Source organism: Panthera onca, chromosome X (genome assembly GCF_046562875.1).
Source record: "Panthera onca isolate mPanOnc1 chromosome X, mPanOnc1 haplotype 2, whole genome shotgun sequence".
Taxonomy (NCBI): domain Eukaryota; kingdom Metazoa; phylum Chordata; class Mammalia; order Carnivora; family Felidae; genus Panthera; species Panthera onca.
The window spans coordinates 43,340,333-43,356,968 of NC_138357.1; the positions used below are offsets into that span (position 1 = coordinate 43,340,333).

Here is a 16,636-nt window from a genome sequence, read left to right on the forward strand (position 1 = left end):
TCTGGCACTTTACTGAAGGGTACTGAAGAATCCTATAGCTGTATCAGAGAGGAAAGAGGGGCTCCCTAGAGTCCAGAATATGAAGAAAAGTTTTAGGTTTCATGGGGGGAGAGGGAATTTGGTCTTGGAAAGGAAGTGGAGGGAAAGAAGAGATAGTGGAAGACAGAGACAGTATGGCCCACCAGGAAAGTCACTGAGTGAAAATATAAGAAGCATAAATAAATGTCACTCTTTCAGTAAGGAGATGAAGTAATGATGGAAAAGGGAAGGGAGTGGGGCTGCTGTGAGAGACAAAGTATGTTAATAAGGATTATTATGAGGGGAGTCATAATGAGTACGGATAGGGAATTGGAATCTATCTCTGTCCTGCCTGCTGCAAGACGTAGTCATTTTGAAAATTAAGCCCCAAAATTTCAGGTAAAAAAATCCTACCACACATTAGCTCTGCCTCCTGCCCTCTATATGTAGCTCCCCAGGAGCCATTGCCTGCCTCTATAAGGTTGGTAAGGCAGGCTTGCTTATGAGACCTGTGTGGGGCTACAAATATCAAAATCTTTGCTGATTTTCCCACCATCTTACATAAGTTGTGCATTCTTAACAACCAGTGTTAAATGGACAGATCAATATGATTTTTTTGTTACTCAGGAAACTGACTTTTCTTTCATCTTAGGACATTGATTGACTTGATGCAACATTTTTTTCCTGCTGTAAAATGTTCATTTTATGTTGTAAATATTTTGGACTCTTTCTCTTTCCATATCTCTCTGTCTCTTCTCTGCTTCTGTGTGTGTGTGTGTGTGTGTGTGTGTGTGTGTGTGTGTGTCTGGTCAGAATAGATTTCAACTGTTTTAAAAGTCACCAAATGGGAATTTTTTCAGCAATTTCTATGTTATATACAAAGTGGACTTGTTATTAGGTAGATGGAAACTTCAGCAGTAGGAACAATTTGTGCTCTCAAGTAGTAGGCACATTTTTCAGCAGTACATTTATGGAAGAAAACCATGGTGTGAAAAGTACTTTTGTGGTTTGGGGGTCCATTTTATAAAAATGTCTTTGAAAGATATTACCTAATGATGGCTGTTTATGTTTAAAACTGTGCACCTCTCTGAGACTCAACCAGTATTCTTTCATTCAACCCAGGCAGAGCCATTAAAAAGGAAACATGAATCCTATAATCAGAGGGCAGAATGGCCATCACCAAGATGATGCTTGGTTTTTCTTTTGTCTTCTGTTTTCAACTGCCATTTTCCATCTCAGCAGGATCTGTGCTTCTAGAGACATTTCCTGAGAAGGTGAAAGCCATTTTATTTGGACTGTGACTTATATACACATCACAAATACAGTGATAGCCGTAACAGCAAATATTTATGGGATTATGGCTTTTTGTAGGCACTCAAAGTACAAGTTCTTTTTAACCTTCTTAGTTTGAACCCAACGGTTTCTTCACTTTGAACCTGAAGATCAGCATCATAGAGTGAGACAAATAGCAGCTGAAGTCAAGGGAGTAGAGAGGGAAGACTGGAAATGTTTTGAGCTAGCTCATAAGTTGGGAAGCAGGTTAGGAGATCCCACCTGAAGGTTTCTTTACAGGTTGGGGGTTCAGGGTGGGGCAGTAGCACCGGGAATGAGAAGAGAGGGATTCAGTGATATGTCCCGGTTTGTAGGAAAGGCAGTATGTGCAGAGAAGAAACAATTACCAGAATTTCCTTAGCATAAATTCAGTCATGGTACACACACACACACACAAACACACACACACACACACACTAGACTACTTACTGATATCTTACTTATAATTGTTGATAGTAGTTCATCAGAGAGTGAGAAAGTGGTAGGTGCAGGTAAAAGACGCATAGGTAAGAATGTCTTGCTCTGAGAAAGCCTGACCCTGTTAATTGGATATATTAGACACGAGTTTTCATTTTACGAAAGGCCTTTTCACAGTAAGGATTCATCAAATGCTTCTTCATTATTATCACTTAGGGCTTTTTCAATATTTGACTCATAGCTCATCAGTAAGTTGTTGTTCCATTAACAAACATCATATTCATATTCTGGGTGAAAACACTGCAGCCACTGAGGCCAGGCTATGCTGTGATAAAACCTGAAATGTTTAACTCCAAAGGAAACATCTTGAGTTTTGCAAGACAAGCCAGAGCTCAGTCTGATAAAAAAGGTTGGAGCAGGGCCATAGGGCTTCTCCCTCTTTTCTGGAGCTCTACCATATTGTTGAGAGCTCCTAAGGAAAATAGAATAAAAGAAGATGAACTGCATCTTTTTGCAAAGCACAGTGAAAAAATTTAGCCGCTACCTAAAACAGGGAGTGCACACTGGTATAACATGACTCCTCAAAAGGTTTTGTTGTTCCACATGTTTCCAAACAACGGACACCAATATTTAAAACTCAAAAGATTTCATACCTAGTCACTCAGCTTCACTTGAAAACTCAGAAATTCTCTTATCCTTGAGTTTACATTTCAGCAAACATGGCATAATCTACTAGAAAAGAATAGTGACTGCCCCTTTAAAGTGAGGCATGTTTTCTCTAGCCTGTGTTTTTTTTTTTTTTCTCTAAGATCCAACCTCTTAAAAAAAAAAGTTTACTATCTGCCTGGCCCCTGAGGTCTTAAAGTTTTTAACCTCCAATGTGGAAAGTAAATGTCTTTTAAAAGAGACATGCGGGGGCGCCTGGGTGGCGCAGTCGGTTAAGCGTCCGACTTCAGCCAGGTCACGATCTCGCGGTCCGTGAGTTCGAGCCCCGCGTCAGGCTCTGGGCTGATGGCTCGGAGCCTGGAGCCTGTTTCCGATTCTGTGTCTCCCTCTCTCTCTGCCCCTCCCCCGTTCATGCTCTGTCTCTCTCTGTCCCAAAAATAAAAATAAAAAAACGTTGAAAAAAAAAATTAAAAAAAAAAAAAAAAAAAAGAGACATGCGGGGTGCCTGGGTGGCTCAGTCGGTTAAGCGTCCGACTTCAGCTCAGGTCACGATCTCACGGTCCGTGAGTTCGAGCCCCGCATGGGGCTCTGGGCTGATGGCTCAGAGCCTGGAGGCTGCTTCCGATTCTGTGTCTCCCTCTCTCTCTGCCCCTCCCCCGTTCATGCTCTGTGTCTCTCTGTCTCAAAAATAAATAAAACGTTAAATTTTTTTTTTTAAAGAGACATGCATTTAGATAGCCCAGGGCAGACACTAGTCAAGAGAAAATCACAGATAAATCCTCTCTTTACCAATCCCTGTTATCTATCCCCACCCTATTGCTCTGGCCCTCTAGGAGGAGCATTTTCACTCAGCAAATATTTTTGAGCACTTACTATGTTCTATGCACTAGGGATACAGCAGTACATAAGGCAGAAAAAGTTCCTGTTGTTGTGGAGTTTACATTTCAGTGGTGAGGGGGGAAGATAAGAAGAAAACAAATATATAATAAGATATCAAATAGCAATAAGTACAATAAACATAAATAGAGCCAAGAAAGAGAAAAAAAAGTGATGGATAGTTCAATGAATGATTAGATCAAGAAAATATGGCATAAATATATATGATGGAATATTCTTTCACCTTAAAAAAGGAGGAAAATCCTACCATTTAGTACAACATGGATGAACCTGGAGGTTCATTATACTAAGTGAAGTAAGCCAGAGAGAGAAAGGTAAATACTATACTGCATGGTATCACTTACATATTGAATCTAAAAGAAAACAAAACAGAACAAAACAAAACAAAACCTGAAGTCATAGTAGAAGAGAGTACAAAAATGGTTGTCAGGGGCCGGGGCTAGAGGAGGAAATAGGGAAAAGTTGATAAAAGGGTACAAACTTTCAGTTGTAAAATGAATAAGGTCTGAGTATCTAATGTAGTTGATAACATTGTATTGTATAATTGAAACTTTCTAAGAGGAACTTACAGGTTCTCACCAAAAGAAAAAAAAGGAAGGTAAATATGTAAGGTGATACATATGTTAATTAATTAACTCAACAGAGGGAATCCTTTCACAATGTATATGTATATCAAATCATCCTGTTGTATACTTTAAATCTCTTATAATTTTGTTTCTCAACTTTACTTCAGTAAGGCTTAAAATGTTTAAACAAAAAACTTCAGATACCTTTATACCTTGGTCATCACAGACAAAGGGAAGGCAGAGAAACTGAAACAGTGCCTGCCCTCAGATTTGGCAGTGAAGGAGATGAAATGGACCTGGCACACTGATTTAAACCGTATTAAAATGTTTAATATTCTAAACCCCCCCCCCCCAAAAAAAAAAGAAAGAAAGTGATGGGTAGTACTCTTTTATAGAGTGTGTCCAGGGAAGGCTATTGAGCAGGTAATATTTAAGCAGAGCCCTGTATGAAAAAAGTGAGTGAATCATAGGAACAGCTCGGGGAAGAGTGTTCCAGACCCAGGAATTAGTAAATGCAAAGACTATCAGATAGGACTATGCTTGGTGAGCACAAGAAATAGAAAAGAAGCTAGTGTGTGTGATGTTTGAGGCAAATAGGCAGATTGTGGTAGAAAACTGGATCAGAAATCACAATAGATTGTCATGCATTGTAGGCCATAGTGTAGATTTGGGATTTCATTTTAAGTGTAATGGAAAGGGTTCTATAATTGGAGGGTTCTGATTAGAGGAATAATATGCTCTAAGTTATATATGAAAAGGATCATTCTGTCTGGCTGCTGTGATGAGCACAGACTGCAAGGGACAAGAAAGAAGCAGGGAGGCCAGTTAGGAGGCCATTGCAGTGAGCCAGGCAATTGATGCTGGTGGTTCAGACCAGGGTCATTAACAGTGAATGTGGGGAAAGACATCAGAGTCTGGACATGTTTTGAAAGTAGAGCCATGGGATTTGGTGGTGGACTAGATATAGCATGTGAGTAGAGAAAAGAAAAAGTCAAGGTTGACTCCTAGGATTTTGGCCTGAGCAACTGGAAGAATGGTGATGGAGATGGAGAAGGCAACTGGAGGATCAGGTTTATAGGATGGAGAAAGCAAAATTCTTGTTAGGGACAAATGAAGCTTGATATGCCTACTAGATACATCCACTAGTGGAGTTTTTGAGTAGCTGTTGAATAGGCAGTTAGGTATACAATTCTGGAGTTTAGGAAAGATGACCAGGCTAGATATATAAATTTAGGAGTTGTCAGCATATATGCAATAAGCAAAACCATGAGATAGAGATGGAATGAAATCATCTAGGAAGTGAATGAGAAGAGGTGACCTGAACTCTGGGGAACTCTAATATATGGAGATGAGAAAGATGAGAATTAATATTCTTAGTTATTCATGCTTTAGACATGTTTCCTTGAGGAAGCCATGGGAGGTAGCAATTTTACAGTGTGCCTTGGTTTCTACTGTCAGATTATTAGAAATTTTAAGGGGTGCTAGTGGTTGTTTTACTTATTAAATAGAAATAAATTTATTTTTAAACTCAGATAAGGCTATTTCTATCCCTGCTGACTGATAAGAACCCTGCTACCACCATTGTTTTTCCTCATAGCAGTAACACTTGTGCAATTTTTTGTTTGTTTGTTTTTTAATTTTTAAAATGTTTATTCATTTTTGAGAGAGAGACACAGAACATGAGGGGGGGAGGAGCCGAGAAAGAGACACAGAACTCAAAGCAGTTTCCAGGCTCCAAACTGTCAGCACACAGCCCAATGTGGGGCTCAAACTCATGAACCCAGAGATCATGACCTGAGCTGAAGTCGGACTCTCAACCAACTGAGCCACCCAGGTGCCCCAAATTTTTTGTTTAATGTTTAATATTTACCTTTCTTTGTACCCTTCCAGGCTTGGGGATGTCTATTTTATTCATCATTCTATTTCCCAGTACTTAGCACAATACTTGCTATACATGATCTTCAATAATAATAGATAACCTTATTCATTCATTAATGAGACAGGTTCTAAGTATTAATTAGTGGCCAGACATTGCCCAATTTTCTGAAGATACAGAGGTGCTGAAAACCCTGGGTTGGATGATCTCTGAGCCTAAAATAAGACTGGAATGAGCAGGAACAAAGTGATCTTTGCCATAAGGTATCTGGACATGATCAATGTCTGCCCTTTATGTAGGTGGACTTATGTGGTTGCCTAGTGCACAGGAGAAATAATTCAAGTTCTGTATAATAACAAACACTGAGTGTGGTATATTTTACACTACATAATTATCATTTGAGTCTCAAAGTGCCTCTACAATGTAGATATTATTATCCCTGTTTTACAGATGAGAAAACTGAGGTTCAGGATATTTAATCAGACAAGTTAGTCCTACTGAATCAATGGCTGAACAAGGATCTACTCAACCAGGGTTTCCTGATTTTACTTTCCATATTACACTCCTTTATACTAAACAAGCAAACAAACAAACAAACAAACAAAAAACAACGCCCTTATTTTAAGATGGAATCAAGTCCAACTGAATAAGAAATGGTACTAGAGAGATAAGAGCATTATTCTCAGAATAATGACATTTTCTTGCTTCTCATAGAACTGCTGGTCAAGGTCAAGTACTAGGGTTGGCAGGAAAATAGAAATTCCATCTTGGTTAAGAGGTACAACTAGTGACCTTGTTGATTGAATGTGTTCTATTGCTCTATAGCCTAGACAACAAAAACATTGATTGGGAACATTTGTTCTGTTACATTTACAAAAACCTTTGCCAGATGCATACATACAGAAATATTTAGCCTTTTGCAGTAATCAAGAGTTGTGACAGGGTAAGAGCCAATCTCAGAAGCTGCTCCAGCTGCTGGGATTGTTGTTCCTATATTTGCGTTTATCTCCTTTATTTATAAATTTACTTTCTTTGCCCATTATATACAATTTCCACCCCATCCGAAAACAAAGTTAGAGAGGGGTTTCCATAAATGCCAGATTATTTTTAAAATATATGTACCTATCAAAGGCCTCTTAATACCAGGTCACATCATGAGATATTATGTATAATGTTTATTATGACAATTATAAGAATATTATGATACTCTTTATTATTTCTATTTTAGTCAGGGAATAAAAAAGTGGCTTTGTTTCTCATTCAATAATAAAATCCCTAGTTTTTCACTTAAACAATATAAGATGGTGAAATATAGAGAAAAATTTGAATGCCAATACGTATTAAATTTTATGTAATACTTATAACTAAGGTACATTTTATTTCACTGAACTTAACACATAACAATATTTCATTTTTAATCTATTTCCTAATGGTATAGAAGATTATAGGTATTTTATGCTACTATCCATAGCGATAGAGATATTTTTCCTTAAAAAGACAAAATGCTTAATAGACATTTGTGCTAAATGATGAAACAAGGCCAGTAAGCATATTTAACTTCAATAGTTACTTGGTAGCTAAACAAACCATAGTAATAGTTAAAAAAATAAATACCCTTTTTACGCAGCAGAACACTGGCATGTTTCCGTCCATTTCGGTTTTCCACATGGCAGGTATAATTTGCCAGGTCAGCCTCCACCACTGAATCAAAGATGAGTGCCAACTCAACTTCTTTTTCTCCAAGATGCTCTTTGAGGAGCCTGAAATAAAGACAGTATTCTTGGTTGAATTCGTCTGATATGGGGAGAGACCAGTCATGCAAAAATTGCAGATGATTACGTAGCTCACAAAGTCTCCATTGGGTATGGCAAATGTTGACTGGGTATTATGTATGGAACCTTCAAAAAGAAAACACAATGGGGCGCCTGGGTGGCTCAGTCGGTTAAGCGTCTGACTTCACCTTTGGTCATGATCTCACAGTTCATGAGTCTGAGCCCCCACAGGCTACATGCTGTCTGTCCAGAGCCTGGAGCCTACTCAGATTCTGTGCCTCCTTCTCCCTCCACCCCTCCCCCGCTCGCACTCTCTCTCTCTCTCTCTCTCAAAATATGAATAAACATTAACAAAAATTAAAAAAAAAAGAAAACACAAAAAGTGACTCTTGATGTGAAGATCAGATGGAAAAGGAAATAAGTGAGGAATTCACTTAGCAAAAAGAAATATTACCATGCCAGTAGGCTTTGATAAATAAGCCAACATGATTTGTGTAGCAAAAAGGAGGAAACACTGGGCTCCACGTTCTAAGCTGAATTTATGAAAACAAATTAGATGTTTGTACCATGGCATGAAGGGAAAAAATTGATAGGTGTAGTGTTTGCGTTTGAGGTTAGTTTTGACAACAGGGGGTAAGAAAGTAAAGAAGTGAGCTTTAAAAATGGTTGCCTTATAGGAAGTAAACTGAAAGTGGTTAGTGGCCTTCTATACCCGAATAAGCACGAGAAGTTTGTTTTCCACTTTTCTCCTGCATTTGTGTAATACAGGCATGTGCCCTGTGCTTTAATCTGCCAATGATCCTAGCCCACTGCCATGGTCCTGCCTTTTGCAGACACTGTTTCCCTTTGTCTTTCTCCCTTCGCCCCTCACAGGAAGAACCCTGCCCTGTATGACATTTTCTCATAGTCCTGCTTTTTGCTTTCTCAAGTGAAGTTGCAAAGGGCCTTGAATGGCCACGAATAAGTGTTCTTTACAGAGGAACTGAGTTGCCAGGAACCTTTCCTAAGGAGTGTGCCTCTTGTTTCTTTGGAGAGTTATATTCTCACCAATGGTCAGCTGCCTCCTGAATGAAGTGATAGTGGGCACCCTGCTATCTTTTCTGTCTCCTGCCTTTGACCAAAGAAAACAAGTCTACGTGGTGGTAATCCTGCCCTTAAGTTCTGGGGTGAGTTTCTTAAATACATGTTTTTGCAAGATAGAGAATTGGAGCACTGGAGTTAATTCTCCTTTTTGGACACTTGGTTATGAATGCAAAGACAAATGCTCTGATTTGCCGGCATTTAGCATAAAGCTGGAAAAGACAACTATGTTCAGGGAAAACCGGGTTCTACAGGCAGGCCTCAAATTTACAAGCTCAAGCTGGGTCCTTACAAAGTCATTAAGTCAATGTGCCTTAAATTAACTCAGCTTTAAGTTGGGAAAAATACCTACCATACTTAACTTTGTCGTGAGGGTAAAATAGGTTAAAGTAATTGAAAGAGTGAATAGCACTATACACATGCAAAGGAATGTTATTAAACATCAACGTTTCATTATCAAAGGCAGATAATTTACATTTTGGCTCCTACAAAAATATTTATATTTATACTATATTAATATATTTAAATATTTAATAATTTAATATATTTAAATATTTATATATTAATATATTAAGATATTTAAAATTCAGTTGGCTTAATCTCTTCTGGTTCCCCTTTGAGAGAAAGAAGGGCTTAAAGTTGGGTTGGTGGAAGAGAGTTCCTGGAAACTAAGAGTCTCCCATACTGAAATATGAAGCTCAGATTATATTCCAAATAGACATGCTTTTAAAATTTACCCTGTGTCTGTACCCTCCCAATGATACACATATCTGAGAGTTCATAATACTGACATTTGTAACTTGAGTAAGTCTCCTGCCCTTTAAATTTATGTACCATTGCTGAACTAGACACATGTAAGAATTGTCTTAACCACATTTTACTGATAGTCTTTCTATTAACCTTTTTCTTCCTGGTTAATGTTGTAGTTTTCCTTTCTCAACATAGACCTAACCAAGGGAAAAATGGGAATTTACTGTCTTCATGGTTTGTATTGAGTTTTACTTTCTCCATTTTCTCTGTGCTATGGGTTAATCTTACTACACGCAATTCTTTTATTTCTATGTAACCTGCTATGGAAGAACCCCCTTTAGTGCCAGAAACTGCTGAAGCACCACAAATTAAGTTTGATTTAAAGCTTCATGTGTACGGAAGCCACAGCCTCTGTCAGGCATGAGGAAGAAAGCTGATCCTGTCCTTTCAGACCCAGTCTTTCCCTCTTCATTTCTAATGCAGTTTCCAAAAACAGATCTTCACAGGCTGCAGAAAGAATCTGAAAAATGATCCTTCGTCCATCTATTAATATATATGAGGTATCTTAATTATCAGCTCTTGAGAATCTAGAAGTGACTTGCTTCGGGGGAATTAAAGAGTCAGTTGATGTTTATATTTACAAATCACTCAGTAAAGCAATCAATTTCCTAACAAATATTGATATATAACAGTCAACCAATGATTCTTTGTCAGTCCCCTAATATGTGCATAGCTCTGGGCTAGACATTTAGTGTAAGATAAATATAAGCATTAAAAAACAGGTCCCTGTTCTCAGAAATCATTAAAATTTAAACAAGAGAAAAGATCTACATAGTTGAAAAAAAATATGTAGACATAATGAAGTAAAGACGAGTGGTACAGTTTATGCTTAAAATCGACTTTCAAAGAGAGAGACTATTATTAAATAAATTAGCTGGAAAAGGTTTGAGAAGAGTCTGCCTAGACAAAAGGAATAAGGGAGTGTTTTCTGGGATGGAAGATAAATTTTGCAGAATGTGTGAAAGAGAGACACTGAAGGGATTGGTTTTGGAATAGAGGATAAAAATGAAGAGATTCTGTAATATATTTCAAATAACTTCTGAAGCATTTTATTTGAAGGATTAACGGTAAAAGCAAGTTACATGTAACAGCAAACACTGGAAAAATTAGAAAATAATAATTTAGTTTACAGGAATCACCACCTTCAAAAGTTTCAGTTAGGACCTTGTCTTAAAAACTAGTAAAAGTTTGAAATTTGTCACTCTCATCCTTATAATAAGAAAAAGAGCTGAAGAAAATTAAAATGAACAATTATTAGATCCAACAATGAGCTGAGGACACAGGGCAAACCGTTGCCCCCAAAACTTGAGAAAGAAGCAAATACTGAGAATCACAGTATATTGGGAGCAGAAACCAAGGAGCAAGAGCCAGTACAGGTAGAAACAAACTATAACTGATAAGTCACTGTAGGCCCACTATGGACTAGCCTGAGAGTTAAAAACTCCATGAAATGTAATCTTTGGAATACCCCACATTTTCATGAGTTTGCTTCTGGGAACCCTACCAGGATCTCAGGGTGAAGATCACAGAAAGATCTCCCTATAATTCTGTCAGAGGATTTAATAAAAGCAATCATCCCAGAGCACTCCGTGCTTCTTAACAAAGGCCTGTCCCTAAGGGAAATTCTTTTATCAGAGCCTAAATTACTTGAATTTTACCGAACCTAGCCTACCTGAGGGAAGGGAACTGCAATACTAAACTCCAGCTACCTCCTCAAGCTTTCCTGTCTCACTTAAAAAGAGGAGAAAAGCTGAGAAGCAGTTGTGAAGGTCATATTCAAAGGCACAGGCTCCATGAAAGACTGAGACTTTATCATAAGATTATAGAATGCTTACCACCAATCAGGCTCCTGTATGATAACAAGGGCTTTCAGCTGAAATAACTGCAAAGCTCAGACCCTATTTAAAAAGCAGTCTCTAGGAAAACACAAAGAAAACAGTGGAGACATAAACATGTACATTCTACGAAATTTTAGCCTCTTATACCTACAACTATAGCAAAGAGTAAACACAGCCTAACAAGATAAACATAAAATCTCACACTAAAAGCCTATTTACCTCAGTTCCTTTTACCTGGTGCATAATGTGTGGCTTTCAACAACAACAAAATATTACCAAAAAATATTAAAAAGCAAAACAGAAACAAAAACAAAAAGCAAAAACACAACAAACAACAAACAAACAAAAAACAAAAACCCAAACCCCAAAGAATGTAGTCTGAAGAGACAAAGTACACATCAGAACCATAATCAGATATGGCAGATATTTGGGAATGATCAGACTGGGAATGCAAGAAAACTATGTTTAATATGTTATGTGCTTCCATGGAACAAGCGAACAATATATATCAACAGTATTGGACAATGTAACCAGAGAGATAGAAATTCTAAGAAAGAATCAAAAGAAAATGCTAGAAATAAAAAACACAGTAACAGTAATAGAAATAAAGAATGCCTTTCATGGGCTTATCAATAGACTGGGCACAGCTGAAGAAAGAATTAGTGATCTTGAAGATATATCAGTAGAAATTCCTAAACTAAAATGTAAAGGGGAAAAAGTCTGAAAAAATGGAACAAAATATAACTCCCAAGGGATAATTACAAAAAGAGGAAGATACATGTAATGGAAATACCAAAATTAGAAGAAAGAGAGAACAATAGAAATATTTAAGGCATTAGAGCTGAGAATTTTCCAAAGTTAATGAAACAGTCCAAACCAAAGATTGCAGGCAGCTCAGAGAATACCAAACAGAATGAATACTAAAAAATGTACACCTTGATATATCATATTCTAACTGCAGTAAATCAAAACAAAGGGAACATCTTGAAATAATCCAAAGGAAATAAAAGTACCTCTCCAAGAACAAGAATAGGAAATACATCAGACTTTTTCTTTAGAAACCATGCAAGCAAGAAAAGTGGAGTGAAATATTCAAAGTGGTGAAAAATATCCCAACAACCTAAAATACTGAATCCATATAAGTTATTTATCTAAAGTGAAGGATAAATAGACTTTCTCAGACAAATGAAAACTGAGGGAACTTGTTTCCATTAGACCTATCTTTCAAGAAGTGTTAAAAGAAGTTCCTCAGAAAAAAATGAAAATGATATAGTTCAGAAATTTGGATCTACATAATGAAAGAAATAGTGTTAGAGAAAGAATAAATTAAGATAAAACATTTTATTTTTCCTATTCATAATTTATCAAACATGTAACAGTTTGTTTTAAATAATAATAGCAATAATAGTAGTTATAAGAAGAAAAGTTATGAGGACCTAATGTATAGCACTGAGACTATAGTTAATAATATGGTATTATATATGTGAAAGTTGCTGAGAGTAGATCTTAGGCATTCTCACCACATTTAAAAAAAGATTTATTTATGTTAACTGTGCTAACCGATGGATGTGTTAATTATCTTGATCTTGGTAATCATTCTAAAATGTATATGTATATAAAATAATCACATTATATACTTTAAATATATACAAGTATATTTGTGAATCACTTTTCAATAAAGTTAAGTTATAAATGTGCAAAATAATAGCATCAATCTATTTGGTGATTATAGTTTATGGATAATTGAAATTTATGACTGTTATAAGTTACCTGCACTACATGTGAAGCAGTATAGTATTATTTGAAAGTGAACTTAGATTAGTTGTAAATGTTATTGCAAACTGTAGGCCTAACACTAAATTTTCTAAAAGTACAATTGATATGCTAAGAGAGAAGACAAAATAAAAGCACATAAAATGCTCAATTAAAACTAGAGAAGCCACGAAAAGGAAATTAAGAAAACAATCCCATTTACAATGGCAAGAAAAGTAATAAAATGCTAAGGAATAAATTTAGCCAAAGAGGTGAATGATGTGTAAAGTGAAAATTATAAAATGTTGATGAAGGAAATTAAAGAAAACACAGATAAATTGAAAGACATCCTGTATTCAGATTGGAAGAATTAATATTGTTAAAATGTCTACACCATCCAAAGTGATCTATAGATTCAGTGTAACCCATATCAAAATCCCAATGCCATTTTTTTACAGAAATAGAAAAAAATATTAAAATATATGGAATCACAAAAGACCCCAAATAGCCAAAACAATCTTGAACAAGAAGAGCAAAGCTGGAGGGATCATACTTCCTGATTTCAAATTACATCAAAAAGCTACAATAATCAAAACAGTATGGCTCTAGTATAAAAACAGACATATAGACAAATAGAACAGTATGAAGAATCCACAAATCCACAATCTACAGTCAACAGATTTTCAAAAAGCATGTCAGAAATACACAATGGGGAAAGTATAGTCTCTTCAATAAGTACTATTGGGAAAACTGTATATCCACATACAGAATACAATTGGATCCTTACCTGACATCATATATAAAAATCCACCCAAAAAGGATTAAGTACTTAAGCATAAGACCTGAAACCATAAAACTACTAAAGAAAACATAGGGTAAAACTTTTTGACACTGATCTAGGCAATGATTTTTTGTGTATTATACCAAAAGCATAGGCAAGAGAAGCAAAACAAATAACTAACAAACAAAAAAGAAAGACAAGTGCGATTGTATCAAACTAAAAGCTGCTAAAAGAGCATATGGTCTCACTTATATGTGAAATCTAAAAAAAGAAAGAAACACAAGCTCATAGATACAGAGACTAAACTGGTGGAGAGGCAGGAGGTTGGGGGGGGTGCAAAATGAATGAAGGGAATCAAAAGGTACAAATTTCCAATTAAAAAATAGATAAGTTGATGGGGATGTAATGTACAGCATGGCAACTATAGTTAATAATAAGAAGAAAAATCTATAACTATGTATGGTGACAAATGTAACTAGACTTATTGTGGTGATCATTTTGCAATATATACAAATACAAAATCATTATGTTGTGCACCTGAAACTAATGTTGTATGTCAATTATATTTCTCTCAAAAAAGAGAGTGGATGTAATTTAGGGAATAGGAGAAAATATTTGCAATCCATATATCTGATAAGGGGTTAAAATCCAAAACATATAAGGAACTCTTACAACTCAATATTAAAACAAAACAAAACAAACAAATAACCTTATTAAAAATGGACAGATGACCTGAATAGATATTTCTTCAAAGAAGACATATAAATGGCCAATGGGTATTGCTTGTTAAATGGGAAATCAAATCAAAATCACAATGAGTTATCATCTCCCACCTGTTAAAATGGCTATTATCAGAAAAACAAAAGATGAAAATTGTTGGCCATATGTGGATAAAAGGGAACTCTGTACATTGTTAGTTGGAATATTAACTGATGCAGCCACTATGGACAACAATCCAGAGATTCCTCAAATATTAAAAATAGGGGCGCCTGGTGGCTCAGTTGGTTAAGTGTCCGACTTTGGCTCAGGTCATGATCTTGCAGTTCATGGGTTCAAGCCCCATGTCAGGTTCTGTGCTGAGAGCTCAGAGCCTGGATCCTGCTCCAGATTCTGTGTCTCCCTCTCTCTCTGCCCCTCTCTTGCTCACACTGTCTCTCTCTCTCTCTCTCTTTCAAAAATAAATAAACATTAAAAAAATAGAACTACCATACAATCCAGAAATCCCACTTCTGAGTATATATGTAAAGGAAATGAAATCAGGATCTCAAATAGGTATTTTCACTCTCATGTTCATTTCAGCATTATTCATAATAGCCTAGATATGAAAACAACCTGTGCCCATCAATGGATGAATAGTCAGAAAAATGTGGTTCATACATACAGTAGAATATTATTCAATCTTAAAAAAGAAGCCAACGTTGGGACACTTGGGTGACTCTGTCCGTTAAGCGTGTGACTTGGCTCAGATCATGATCTCACTATTCGTGAGTTTGAGCCCTGAATTAAGCTCCACACTGACAGTGTAGTTCCTGCTGGGGATTCTCTTTCTCTGCCCCTCCCTGGCATGTGCACCTGCTCTCTCTCTCTCTCTCTCTCTTTCTCTCTCTCTCTCTCTCAAAATAAACAATAAATAAATAAATAAATAAATAGCAAACCTTGCCATTTGCAACAACATAAAAGAACCTGAAAAATACTTTGCTAAGTAAAATAAATCAAAGAATGAAATATACTGTATGATATGATACGATTTCTATGTGGAACCTAAAAATGCCAAACTCATAGTAGCAGAATAGAATGGTGGTTACCAGAAGGTGAAGGGTGGAAGAAATGGGGAGATGCTGGTCATCCAGCTATAAAATGAATAAGTTCTAGAGACCTAATGTACAGCATGATGACTACATTTAGTAATAAGGGTACTGTATACTTGAAATTTGCTAGGAGTGTAATTCTCAAACGTTTTCACCATACACACAAAAACATGGTAACTATGTATGGTGGTGGTTAATTAGTTTGATTGTGGCTTAGCTTGATTTACAATGTAAATATATACCAAAACCTTATGTTGTATACTTTAAATATACACAATCAAGATTTTTATATTTATACCTCAACAAAACTGGATTTTTTAAAAATATAGCATGAAATAAAGGGTAGAGATTGATTCCCTCCAAAATAAAATAAAAGAAAATGTCTAATTCCAATTTCCATTCATCCTAAATGGTCCTTTAAACCAAAGTGAGCCCTCCTGTGGTGTATCGATATCTTGCACCATCTCTAGGTTATTATTATGAGTATGAGTAATCATTGTTCAGAAGTGATGATTGAAGATATCAAGAATAGAAGTATGTTTAAAAAAACTCTTAGGGGTGCCTGGGTGGCTCAGTTGGTTAAGCGTCAGACTTTTGATTTCAGCTCAGGTCATGATGTCACTGTTCGTGAGTTTGAACCCACATTGGGCTTTGCGCTGAGAGTGTAGAGTCTGCTTGGGAGTCTCTCTCTCCCTCTGTCTGCCCCTTCCACACTCATTGTTTCTCTCTCTCAAAATAAATAAAATTAAAAAATAAAAAGTAAATAAAAATAAAATGAAGCTGCTGGGAAGCAGTTTTTTTGAGTTAAAAAAAATCTCAAACAAAATCTTTATTTTAGTGTTATTTTTTTAAGTTTATTTATTTATTTATTTTGAGAGAGAGAGAATGCATGGGAGGCGCACAGGGAGAGAGGGAGAGAGAGGGAGAATCCCAAGCAGACTCTGTACTGTCATCAGGGAGCCTGATGCAGGGCCCGAACTCATGAACTGTGAGATCACAAACAGCCAAAATCAGGAGTTGGAT

General features: G+C 36.4%; 1 protein-coding gene across 1 annotated transcript in view; it reads right to left on the minus strand.

Moving 5' to 3' along the window:
* The window catches only part of IL1RAPL2 (interleukin 1 receptor accessory protein like 2), a 1,135,143-nt gene that overhangs the window by 24,114 nt on the left and 1,094,393 nt on the right, over window positions 1–16,636 (minus strand). Inside the window, exon 8 of the mRNA XM_081792354.1 lies at window positions 7,387–7,532. Coding sequence (XP_081648480.1) covers window positions 7,387–7,532 — 146 coding nt within the window. The remainder of the gene's footprint in view (window positions 1–7,386; window positions 7,533–16,636) is intronic.